The 13,270-nt window shown below is 38.0% G+C and overlaps 1 protein-coding gene across 5 annotated transcripts in view; it reads left to right on the forward strand.

Moving 5' to 3' along the window:
- Positions 1 to 13,270, forward strand: part of LOC128186176 (uncharacterized) — a 51,036-nt gene that overhangs the window by 7,724 nt on the left and 30,042 nt on the right. For 4 of the 5 annotated variants that reach the window (XM_052855926.1, XM_052855927.1, XM_052855929.1 and 1 more), the window contains exons 3-21: positions 548 to 678; positions 1,039 to 1,165; positions 1,544 to 1,624; positions 3,594 to 3,638; positions 4,355 to 4,450; positions 5,991 to 6,127; positions 6,431 to 6,635; positions 6,973 to 7,084; positions 7,323 to 7,477; positions 7,663 to 7,785; positions 8,215 to 8,390; positions 8,622 to 8,772; positions 9,237 to 9,371; positions 9,921 to 10,081; positions 10,189 to 10,281; positions 10,687 to 10,900; positions 11,406 to 11,516; positions 11,928 to 12,062; positions 13,072 to 13,243. In XM_052855926.1, the coding sequence (XP_052711886.1) occupies positions 548 to 678; positions 1,039 to 1,165; positions 1,544 to 1,624; positions 3,594 to 3,638; positions 4,355 to 4,450; positions 5,991 to 6,127; positions 6,431 to 6,635; positions 6,973 to 7,084; positions 7,323 to 7,477; positions 7,663 to 7,785; positions 8,215 to 8,390; positions 8,622 to 8,772; positions 9,237 to 9,371; positions 9,921 to 10,081; positions 10,189 to 10,281; positions 10,687 to 10,900; positions 11,406 to 11,516; positions 11,928 to 12,062; positions 13,072 to 13,243 (2,560 nt within the window). Of the gene's footprint in view, positions 1 to 547; positions 679 to 1,038; positions 1,166 to 1,543; positions 1,625 to 1,994; positions 2,409 to 3,593; positions 3,639 to 4,354; positions 4,451 to 5,990; positions 6,128 to 6,430; positions 6,636 to 6,972; positions 7,085 to 7,322; positions 7,478 to 7,662; positions 7,786 to 8,214; positions 8,391 to 8,621; positions 8,773 to 9,236; positions 9,372 to 9,920; positions 10,082 to 10,188; positions 10,282 to 10,686; positions 10,901 to 11,405; positions 11,517 to 11,927; positions 12,063 to 13,071; positions 13,244 to 13,270 lie in introns of those variants that run through there. The other variant, XM_052855930.1, reaches the window with a different exon arrangement.

A 13,270-nucleotide genomic window follows, 5' to 3' on the forward strand; every position in this document is an offset into this window, starting at 1 on the left:
GGCAAAATATTGCATATAGGGTACCCTCATTGTACGGATAAGTCCTCCAACAGTTCTCAAGATAGGAAGTTCTTCTTTTGCAGATCAATTGTACTTTCCGATAATTTATTGAAAAAATACCAGCTTTTGAAGTTAGTCATTTTTTGGCAAAATATTGCATATAGGGTACCCTCATTGTATGGATAACTCCTCCTACAGTTCTCAAGATAGGAAGTTCTTCTTTTGCAGATCAATTGCACATATATCAGAGGTGTGCATATTGCTAGGATTTTGATACTGATTATTTAGGAAAAAATTACTAGCTTTTGAACTTAGTCATTTTTTGGCAAAATGTTGCATATAGGGTACTCCATTTCACTGGATATGGGTTGACATGGATTATGGATACAGTTCACATAAAAATAAACCCGGTTTGCTGTCACATTGACAGCTTTTCACTTGTTTACAGGTGCTTCGAGACAGAGACCATGTGAATTACATCATGTTGATTGGGTTATGTTGATTAACTTATTGTGATTACATTATCATTACATGTGGTTTATTATAGGTGCTACGAGACTCTGAGACCATGTTGATTCGGATGGAGCACCGCGGGGCCTGTGGGTGTGACAATGACTCGGGGGACGGGGCAGGGGTCCTGACCGCTATCCCCCACAACATGTATGCCCGCATCATGAAGTAAGTGCAATCGTTCACAAAATATTGTAATATTTTGTATTACCAGGCCTCAGAATCATGAAGGAATTACAGACTGAGGTCAATCAGTCAGAATCCCATACAAGATGTACAAGTATCATGAATTAAGTAAAACAAAAAACTTAAAAAGAACATTTGATGTTATAGAATGACTGCATGTTACATTGTGTGAGTGCATTCTCTATGCCATACCTTACAACATGTTTGTCTGCGTCATGAACTTCAGGTTAAAGTTAAAAATTTGTGAATATCAGATGTCCAATCTTTAGATCAGCATCTACATCATATGTCACCATGAAATAATATAGTTCCGTCTCTAGAGATGTACTCGATGTTTTGTAGAGCGGACCAGGGAATCGATCTACCAGAGCCAGGCCAGTACGCCACAGGAATGATGTTTGTCGACAAAACCCAGGTGGAAGAGGTCAAGGCCGTCTTCACTCAGATGGCAGAGGACTTCCAGATCAAGGTAAAGGTCATACAGAGGTCAGGGATAACAGGTGAAGGTCAAAGGTCATTGTTCACAAAAATAACTTGAAAAAAATAAAGTTCAGATAGAATTTACATGCAATGGCCAAGTTAATTGTACAAAATTTAAATTTGTTTAGGTGTTTAAATTTGATTATTGATCAGTGTTATGTAAGATGACAGCATGATTCACATGGAAATTTCAGCAGTAAAGATTAATTGTTACATACTTAATAGAAACAAATTAAGATATGTTGCCTACTTATGGTTCAAGGTCAAATAAACCAGCTCCCTAGCAACGCTGACCATAGTAACGAGAACGAGTAAAAAGTGCTGAGAGAAATCAATTTCTACTTAAAAGAAACTTTGATTTTCATAGGTGATTGCCTGGAGAAATGTGCCAGTTGACAGCACCCAGATTGGACGTGTTGCCATGACAACTGAGCCAGCCATTTTGCAGGTAAATATCCAACTCCAGGGGGAGTGTTGGGGATTTTGTGACCACTGTATAAATTTTATCATAACCATAAAAACATGAAAACTTGACCCTCCCTTTGTGTTAGGGGCAGAGTCAGGCTGGACGTGAATACAGAGATAGGGACGTAGAACTCCCAGAGTCGGTGCTCACAAGCACTCATCAACATTGAGTAAACTAGACTCATTTGTGATTATCTGAATCCCTCAGAAACCCACTACAGCTGAAACTGAATATGAAGTGTCAATTGTCGTGGGTTTCAGCCAAAGTGTGATATAAAAGTCCTTGTTAAAATAAATTTTGAAAGTATTATTTTTGCTGAAGAATTTATAATATTTGGGGGGGGGGGGGGGGGGGGCTCAAACACCTGAAACTTTTCTTACATCTCTGTGTGCATGTCTCGGTCTGATTCTACAACAGTTACTCAGTTGATTTATAAACAGAACATCAGCATGTTGGCTGGCACTTTATGCACAGCTTGGTCTTTGTTATAAAGATTCAGTATTGTTCTAAAAGAAGTCCCAATTTTGTTGTAATGAATTACATGTATGTAAAGTTTAGTTACTGTATGATTTATACTCCTCAGTATCTGTTGATTTTATCTTCTCCCACACTTTACTCAGAGAGAATTAATGTATTTTAACTTTTTGTATTTCTGATTAGTTCTAAGAAAGGCAAAACATCATGATATGCTTTAACCAATGTTTATATTCTAGGCAAAAGAAATATTGTTCCCATAATGCCTCATTCAAAATGGTTTTGTGTCCAGGTAAATCATATTGTTACAAGGACATGTTTTGTTATCAGTGTGTCGGGAACTAGCTGTTGGCTGGTTCACTTTTGGCCTGTTTTTCCAGGGTTGCTTCCCTTTGATGAAGTCGGCTAGCGAGAATGTTAACGGGCCCGAGAATTGAGCCCTTTTGTCCGGCCTCAATTCGATCGGTCGCCTAGGTTGGTTGGTGTATCATCTGTTCTAACTTATTCCTTTAGTTGTAAATGAGACACATCCCACAATGCAACACTGAAAACTTATTGCTTGATATACAACCTAATGACAACTAGAAATTAAATGTTTGAGTAAGAATGATATTTTCTCCAAAAAACAGTAACCTTTTATATTAAAGGCCTTAAAATGTAATGTTCATGAAAGTAAAAACAAATTTTGATGACTGCATGTAGCTTCACTTTTGATGCTATAAAATATGGTCAAGCTTGTTTGAATAAGCTATTCAGCGTGTTAATTTTTGTTTACCAAAAAATGGGTGGATCGAACAATATGTATAAGTTTATTTTGACAAAACATCGTTCAAGTAAACAGAATATTGAACCTTGGGACAAAAAGTGAAGGCAATAGAAGGTCAAGGTCATAAAAGGGAACCACACTCAATTCACAAACGGGGATTCATAACAAATTCCAGTAGCTGATCCCAGTAAGCAAGCTTGGTAGGACCTCTTCTTTCAGTGTTGAATTGTGGTGAGATATCTTTTACAGCAAACGAAAGTTAAATTTTACATTACACAGAAAATCTTTAATATGTGTTTTGTCTCAAAGAAAGATAACTCTGTATAAACAGGAACTGTGATGTCTTTATTTACAACTGCACTTCATCACACATATCTAAGAGACAATTTTTGATGTGCTCAGTCTATAATTAAATACACACATGTAGCTAAACATGTAATGTCATTCTTTGGTTTAGAATTGTAGAAAAAACAGTATTTCAACCAATTTATTTATTATTTTGTAATTAAACATGTACACATTTTAAATATTCTGCGTTAGCTTGTAAAATTGATATATATGATTTTTTTTCTGCGTTCATTCAAAGAGCATCATGTTACAATATCACACATAAAATAATGCTTCTTGTGTGCTCCGCATATAAATGACATGTATCACATGACCTTATTCCTCAGCAGGCTGGTCCAGTGACATCACTGTTTCTATTTTTAGGTGTTTGTGACAGGAAGCAGTGATCTAGCCGAATTTCAGCGCAAGGTAAGGGCATCATTGACGGGGTCTCTGGAGCGTTTGTTGTCATTCATATCTGCAATGAGTGTCGTGCAATTGTGTTTCATACAAGTGTGTGTGCTTTTGTCAGCAAATATTGCAGTAAATGCTCACCTAGTCTGATTCATACTTTTCATTTGTTTTTGTTTTTTATGTGCAATAAATGTAGTTAAATTTGATTTAAACTAAATTTTAGTAGTGTGTTGTTTGTTTTTCTGACGGGTAAGACATACGTAAACTGTGGTCAAGGTCACAAGTATACCAAATGTCAAGGTTGTCTCCTCTCTCCATCTCTGTTTTCTTGTTTAATATAATCAATACACATCAGCAACAGTCCAAGGGTTTTTCATTAATAACTAAAGCTCATTTGGAATAAGGTCAAATTTTCATCAGATTTAATTTAAAATCCTTACAAATAAAAAACGATTCATAACTGGAAGAAAGAAATATACCATTAATGATTCTAATGTCTTACTAATCATAAGTTTACAAGAATAACAGTGTGTTGATATTTCTCCAAAAAAAAAAATAATCTGAAATGAACTTAACCGGTATGGAATAAATTTCTAGGTTTATGATTGCTGATTTGATTTATTTAAACTATTTATTTGATTTGTTGAATTTTAGCTGTATTATTGACTTGTATATAGGTACCAATTGGAATTGATTTGCTTTACGGTACATGTATTTTTGTTGAATTTTAGGTGTACCTTTTGAGGAAGTTCAGTTCCCATAATATCCCCAAGAAGAATCTCCGATACTATATCAGTACTTTGTCAACAGAAACCATTGTATACAAGGTTTGTATGGAAGGGGGGTGGGTAAAACCAGGGAGAATAGCTTGTTTTAATGGCAGAGTTGTTTTGATCAAAGCCCTCAAGTTAAAGGAATAAATTATTGCAAAAACCCAGTTCTTGGTTTTAAAAAGAGAACTTCATTTACCGTAAATGGGTAGATGTTGATATCAGAGTTTGATAGGTAAGTGATTAAATTATCAGAGTGGAAATTTTAAAGAGAAATCAGCTGGGCCTGGGGTTGTTCAAGTCAGAAATGATTATTAAAAAGTCATTAAAATCTGGCGATAGAATTTGCTGATTTTGCATATTGAGTCTAGGTGCATGTGTTTTGGTGTGTCTCTTTTTCCACACCACTCATCCGTGAGAAACGATTTCAAGCATGGAAGTGCTGCGTGAACATGGGGAAATTTTTGTCACATTAATGTCCTGTGTAACAGGAGTTGACAAAGTGCACACAATACTATTGGCCCTGGATTTGGATTCCTGCCAATTCAGGCAGCCCAAGCAGGGGTCCTGCAGTGATTTGTCAGAATTTTGTATAACCACCCCCCTTCCCCATACCAACTTTTGATTGTTGAAGGTTAAAGTCCAATAGGTCAATGTTTACATTGAGGAAATCCAACATCATAACTGGCATTCTGAAGCCAAGACCATTGTGTTTAATAAATGCACAGTGTTAGAAAAGTTGTTACGCCATGATCAATTTATCAAACTTATCTTTACACTGGTAACATGAAAGCACCTGGGAGTTTTCTGTGGTTGTATACAGGTGATTGCTGACAAAACACACAAGTTCAATTATTCAGATGTAGAGAATTCAGTCCACACTTGTTTGATAGAAACATTTTCTCGTATTGATTTCCCTTTCTGTTGGTGTGTTTTATTGCAAGCTCCTGATACGGTTTATTGTTGTACAACTTCAGACCTTGCCATGGTTTTAATAAAGAGGAAACAGTGTGTACAGAAAACATTACTCAATGTTTGCTCTCCTCAGACCACTAAATCCCGCTATTTATTGTAGAGAGCTTTTACACCTTAAGTTATGTAATTTGTGTGTTAGTTACTTAGTAGCATATTTTTTTTAATTACAAAAGAGCTCCTTCAAGGGGAGGTAATTAAAATGTTTCATTAACAGGATTTATTAAGCTTCCTGGCTTACTTGTATATTAATACCTGATCATACAACGTGAGTTATAAGGAAATAAATCCTTGGGTTTCCTTATCATATGTACCTGGTATATTGGTTCAAGTTTACTCCAGGCTATGTTTGGCAACAAGTGTTTGTTATAAATATTATTATTAAAATGAAATTTAAAAGCTAAATTCTCAAGTTCATTCATGATGAATTTCTTGACTAATATTCTATTTTATCTAAAAAAGAGTTATTTTCATATTTTTCTAAAATTGTCAAATATCGTGCAAAATTGATGACTTCAATTCAAACCACAAAAATATTGGTGTTTGATTTATCTTAGATAGAGAGAGATTTCTCTGTCTAATTCCAGTCCAAATAAAGAGAGATAACTCTGTTGTCTGATTTCAGGGCCAGCTGAATCCGCGTCAGCTGTGGAAGTACTTCCTGGATCTGGAGAACCCGGAGTACGAGACGCACATCTCCCTGATCCACAGTCGCTTTTCCACCAACACCTTCCCCAGCTGGGAGCGCGCCCACCCCAAAAGGTCAGGGTCACACATAGAAATACGGTCTACAAAATATCCCCATCAATTTTCATGCAATTTTTTGTACAAATATACCATTGGTATCTAGCTGGCACAAGCTCAAAAACTGGACTGCTCTGAATCATCACTTTTCATTTGTTTCAGTCAAAATTGATTAATTTTTCACAAACTTTAGGAGATTCAATGTAAAATTTCAACTCTTGACCATGAAAAGTTTTATAGAGAATTAACTTCTGAATGGCCATGTTTTGGCTTTCTGTTCACTGTATTTGATTTGACGATTTATGATGATGCTTTAAACAGGGTCCTGGCCCACAATGGAGAAATCAACACATTGAGGGGTAATGTAAACCTGATGCGTGCTCGGGAGGGCGTGATGCACAGCCAGGTTTACGGGGACCAGTTAAAGAAGCTGTACCCAGTGGTAGAGGAGGGGATGACTGACTCAGGCTGTGTGGACAACGCCCTGGAGTTCTTGTGCATGGCCGGGGGGAGAGAACTCCCAGAGGTACGCAGAGGGGTGGGGCTACTGTAATGGCAACATATAATTAAAGGGAGATCAAAACCATCAAGAGCCTGGATTTCAGTACCTTTTAGTACTTTGATTCAGAGCAACATATTCAGAAAACTATATATCTGATTAATATGCATTGAAATGGGAAATTCACTTTCCATGAAATTCACGCAAGTTCTGTAATACATGAAAAGATTTATGATAAATTGATGTATTGATCATGTAGACATTTTACTTTTATGTCTTAAAAAATTTCTATAAAGGAAAATTAACTGGCAAGTGATGGTTGTAGTAGTGATTTTTGATTAACTGTCAATATTGTATTTATCAGGCAATTATGACCATGGTTCCAGAGGCGTGGCAGAACGACAAAAATATGTCGGCGGAGAAGAAAGCCTTCTACCGGTGGAGTGCATTCGCCATGGAACCCTGGGATGGACCAGGTAGATTGGATACCTGTGTTTTACCTGTATTTTACACCTGAATTAATCATGTCGTTAAGTTTTTAAATCTCCTATCTCTGAGATTTACGTATTATAAGATAGGAACATATTGAATGTTCAGTTGATGTTTTCAATGAATTTTCTACTGAACAAAATTAGAGTTGCTTTGTAGTTGGTGAGTCATGTACAATGTAAATGTATTAGCACATATATGATATACCTGTAATTTGTTGATTAGCCCTTCTGACATTCTGTGACGGACGGTATGTGGGAGCCATCTTGGACAGGAATGGGCTGCGACCTTCACGATTCTATGTCACAAAGGACAACGTGATGTACATGGCCAGCGAGGTCGGCGTGATTGACCTTCCCAGCGCTGATGTCGTACAGAAGGTGAGTGGACGGGAGGGGGTCGGGTGATGTCTAGGCCACACATAATTATTTCTTTCTTATCTATTACACTGAATTTTAATTTGATAATTGACGTCTTTAAAATTGCTAATCTTCTTTTATTGGTACTTTGAGTTCCATACAAAGATGTGAATTCTAGTTGATTGTTTCGCTGTTTTTGTTGTCAGGGTCGACTGAAGCCTGGGAGGATGTTGCTGGTGGATACAGAGTCCAAGTCGTTCATGCGTGATGATGTGATTAAGAACCACCTGGCGGGGCTCCGACCGGTCGCTAAGTGGCTCCAGGAACAGGTAAATAAGTCAGAGAACTAAGAATGGAGTTGTACAACAAACTGTATATTGTAAAGCATTGGTTTACATGTATGTGGTGTATTGTCTGAACAAAACTATCGCTTATTGATAGAGGAAATTCTAAAGGGTTGCATATCTGTAACAAACTTTAAAGAAATGTGTAAACCAATATATGATAATTTGGGAGGGAAGTTTTGTGTCAGTCAAGGCAGGTTGTCAAAATTGTGTGGAAACAAATGCAAATTAATGCATTTAGAATGAACTAAATATACTGAATGAACTGCAAATCAATAACATAGAGATGTTTCTCAGTGAGAATGAAACTGTTGGACAATGATGTCTGAAAATGTAGCATGCATTATGAGATACTGTTTCTTTGTTTCCATTCAGTTTTTCCTCCAATTTCTATTGTTGACTTTCTTGATGTAGACGATGTCCCTGGATGAGATTAAGAAGTCATGTGACCCCGCCTCCCTAGCCCCGCCCACTTACGAGCTACGAGAGATCAGGCACGACGGTTGGCTGCTGAAAGATCCCAGAATTCCATTGTTTGGCTACACCATGGAGATAATCAACATGCTGGTACTGCCGATGGTCAAAGAGAGGTAGGGGAACCACACGTAACGGGAACAAGTTTATGTTTGTTCCTTCGCGAGGAATTTATATTCAGTTGAAGTTATTGACTAATTTAGGGCCGTCAATGGGCAACAAGATAATTGTAGAATGTTGTAAATAAACACTTTGCACAATGTACACATTGAATAAAAGCATTATCTCTGAATCATTATCATCATTACATTATAGAGATTTATTGCTCTCCCTCTTGTTTACTACAGGAAGGAAGCGCTGGGATCTATGGGTAACGACGCCCCACTTGCCTGTCTATCAAGGTATAACCCCCTCATCTTTGACTACTTCAAGCAGTGCTTCGCCCAGGTGACCAACCCCCCGATCGACCCCTTCAGGGAGAAGATCGTTATGTCACTGGTAAGTCAGGGACTCTAGGGTGTTCACATCAATTTTTGTCCGTTAATTCTGTCTCCTCATCTATCCATTTATCTCCTTGTAAGAAATACTATGGCGAATCTCTTCATGATCCAACAGATACTGTTCTATACGATGCATGTAATAGTCAAATATTTCTCACACTGACTGCAGCTACAATCTCTGAAAATGCAGCATCCCAGTATGAAGTAGCCACTTTTCATAATGGTTTAATATTATAGGGCAAAAACACATATCCTATACATGTATGAAGTTAACTGTAACTTGGCGTTTGTTTTAATAGACACTCTCTATGACGTGTACCTTGTTACTGTACCACTTTGTTCATACATTGTATGATTTTGTAATATTATTTACACTGATTACTACTCTTGTTCAATTGACAGGAACAAGTATGTCTAATGACTTTTACACGTTAACTGAATCCTTTTTTTTTTGATTGACAGGCATGCCCAGTGGGTCCTGAGGCCAACATCCTGGAGCCCAGCGAGGCGCAGTGTCAGCGCCTTTGGCTGGAGCAGCCCCTCCTGTCACTGACCGACCTCCAGGCTCTCAAGGTCGTCAATCACCGTGGCTGGAAGGTCAGTCAGAGGTCATAGCTACCACACAATATCTTGTCTTAGGACAAGCATTTCATTCCTGGGTGAAGTACTGGGAGAGTTTGTAAATGTTTGCAGAAATGTTCATGGTTACCTGCTGCAAATCTCTGAGTCAGTAATGTTTCTGTTGACTTCTTCTGTCAATTTGTTCTTGTATTTTAAATATTTAAGAACTGCAATGGTTGTGCAAGATATGAATAATTGGTATGAAATTGTCATAATCCCATTGAGTCATGAACCATTTGTACTGGTAATAAGAGTGTTTTGGTGTGTTTAGGATGCAAAAACTATGATAATGCAAAGTTTCAAGTATTAACTGGGTTACAAAATACTTAAGTCCATTCTATTTTACCACATCCTGTGTGTATTCCTTAACTTAAACACACTGTGAAGGATCTTACAGAGCAAGGGAAATAAGATTTGCTGGTTCTTCTCTAAATAACCATGGTTTACTGTACATTCTATATGAACACATCCATTGTGTAGTCATTGTGAAATCATTTACTTACACCGTTTGCTGTGATCTTACAGAGTAAGGTGATTGACATCGTGTTTCCGCTGGACGCCGGGGAGGACGGACTGGTCCCCGCCCTACAGAGCGTGTGTCAGCAGGCGGCTGAGGCAGCCAATCAGGGCTACCAACTCATCATCCTGTCGGACCGCAGTGTGGGCGCCAACAACGTACCCATACCGTGAGTAGGGCAGGAAATTATTGGAATGGAATCTCTAAGCAAACTTTCGTCAATGGTCTGTAAATATTTTACATAAGCATATGATACATTAATCTGTCTTTTGTCAGGTCTTTGCTGGCAGGGGGCGCTGTCCATCATCACTTGATAGAACAAAAGCTCCGCCTCAAGGTGGGCATCATCTTGGAGACTGGAGAGGCCAGGTCAGTGATTGAGATCTTATTATTAACTGACATGAATTTTAAAACCAATATAGGTGACAGAAAACAGAGGTCTGTTAATCAGAGCTGGCTTTTATTCCCCGACTCTACAACGAACTTGTGCTGCTCTACTAAACAAACTTCGTTCTTGCAATCTATGTAGATTGCTATGATCAATTTAATACTAATCTAGGGCATTGAGAGATCTAACAGAGGGCTTAAGATTCTTTTAGGATAATTTATTGTGTGATATAAAATATACTTGGGACTATAGATCCTTATGATGCAGATTGTTCATTATCAACAGTAATTCTAAGCTTCATATGTGTATGAAATAATCTTCTTTCTCTAGATAATAGTGTAAATTGTTATCTATTGAGGAGTTTTGACATTGTCTTCTCTCTCTAGAGAGGTCCATCACATCTGCACCCTGCTGGGTTACGGTGTTGACGCCATCTGTCCCTACCTGGTCTACGAGACCATCTCTCGTCTCCGAGGGGCAGGGCTACTAGACCCCCCACTGTCCGATGACGAGGTCTTTGACAGCTACCAGGCCGCCTGTGCCCGTGGAATCTCCAAGGTCATGGCCAAAATGGGAATCTCCACACTACACAGCTACAAGGTAGGTCAGGGGTCAAGGTCATTTTGAATTAATCCCAGGGTTAGAGTAGGTTATTAATTCACTATCTTGTATTTATTAATATCGTACTCTGGAATACTGTAGATTCCTAATTAAGCGGGTGGAATTAATATCTGTGTAAAATGGCAAGAAGTACCCTTCGCAGATTTTAAAATCTCGCTATTTTTGCTAAGGTTAAAAACTACTAGAAAAAAGGATAAAAGTTCAGTGTTCGCGATTTATATTGTCACGATTTGATTGGAAATAACGAGATCGCGGAATTAAGTACTTGCATAATACAAGAAATTTACAGTATATCAGAAGTTTGTTAAGAGAGAGCCTATAATGTTACGACTACAGTTTAATTAATTTTTTTAGGAGGCCAAGATCTAGTTATGACTGATAAGGTTTCTGTTTTGTCAGGGGCTGAGATCTTGTAATGACCTCTCTGGTTTCTATTTATACAGGTCGCAGATCTTAAAATGGCTGGTCTGATTTCTATTTTTAGGGAGCCCAGATTTTTGAGGCCCTGGGTCTCCATAACGAGGTGGTCAACATGTGCTTCAGGGGGACGGCCTCCAGGATTGGGGGAGTGACCTTCAGAGAGCTGGCCACAGAGGTAATGCATTGATATGTCAACACGGTAACATCTGGTAACTTTTAAACACTCGATGATCAATTCGTTATGCATTTTATTTGTACAATAATCTTCCACTGTAAATTCCATCAGCATCGCGTACAATAATCAATTATTAATTTAATGGTTAAGTATTATTAATGGCCACTGATCGGTACCCGGTCAACTGGACACGGATTAATTAAGGGTAGCATTGTGTTCAGTTTATAATTAGTAAAAGAAAAACAAGCTGCAAGTGTTAAATGTCAGGGGACCTAGGTCTAGGCTGTTCAAGTTAGGCAGCAAAGTTTGTTAAGCTTAGACCACGTTCACATACCGGTAGATATATTGAGTCAATTTTCCATTTAAAATTACAACATGTGCTTTGCTTTGACTGTGGTGCTGTATTTACAGGCACTGAGCCGGCACAAACTGGCTTACAGACTGGAAGATACGGATGAATACATTGAGATGAACCCCGGGTTGTACCACTGGAGAGATGGGGGTGAGCAGCATATGAATGACCCCCTCACCCTGGCCAACCTACAGGTAGGGACACCGAGATGTCTACAGTAATTATCCTTATAGATCAAAACTTGACTATGTAGACTAAATAGAACTCTCACTATTTTTATTTATCTACTGAATTTTAAGAGGGGAAGGGTGTTTTCTTTAATTTTAATATCTTGAAACCCGGAAAATCTATAGGTGTTTCTCTGATTCATTAAGTTCAATAAAAGGACTATGTGCGGTTTTATGCATTTTTTGCCCCCAAAATTAAAGTTTTATAAAGCGCTTTAAAAATAAGGGTGAAGGTAGTTAGAATCATATTAAAAATAAGGGTGCAAAAGGTTATCGCCACAGTAACGTCATAATGTAGAATTGACGTAATGAATATTGCCTAATTTTGATAAATGTTTTGAAGCAAAATATGGGTGTTTTCCGATGGTTTTTCGACTGGGAAACATTGAGCGCAGGCTTGCTCAAGTACCATATTTTAGTATAATGTGTATAATTATCTGAAGAAAAAAATATGTTTAAATCTTACTTGAGCAGACCTGTGCTCTATACTTCCGAATGCAAAATGAGAATATTTTCATCCGTTTGCAAATTTGCGGGAATAAGGTCATAAAGTTGACGTCATAGATAAATAGCCGATGAGCAATGGTGGTTAAAATCAAAATTAAAGTGATAGGCATCCATTGTACAATGATTTACAATGATTTATGAAGTTTTTATTTTTATGCGACACTATTTAAAAATTGGTTAAAATTGGGGGCAGATATTAGACCATACCGCACATAGTCCTTTTACACTTAATTAAGGCAATGGGAAGGGTGATAGTTTTTTGATATGGGCTTCAGCCTCAAAGAAAACTTGAAAAAGCTGAAACCAGCAATGATAACTGAGTGAAAATAGAAATTTTCAAACAAGTACATGTACAATGTACATGCTTGGTTTTTTTTTGAGAGCCCCTGTTGAAGCTGGGGCATTTGGAATGTTGTTTAAAGCTTTACAAAGATTTGTTTTAATGGAATCGTCTTGTCTATAACAATAGGATGCAGCCAAGAACAACAACAAGTCTGCGTATGGGAAGTTCACAGAGTCGGCCTGGAGAAGCGCCATGAAGTGTTCCCTGCGGGGTCAGCTGGACTTCACCTCACGCGACGGACCAATCGACGTGGCCGAGGTGGAACCCGCCTCAGAAATCGTTAAACGCTTCTGTACAGGTATCTATGTAGCAATATTCTGTCCAG

Source organism: Crassostrea angulata, chromosome 5 (genome assembly GCF_025612915.1).
Source record: "Crassostrea angulata isolate pt1a10 chromosome 5, ASM2561291v2, whole genome shotgun sequence".
Lineage (NCBI taxonomy): Eukaryota > Metazoa > Mollusca > Bivalvia > Ostreida > Ostreidae > Magallana > Magallana angulata.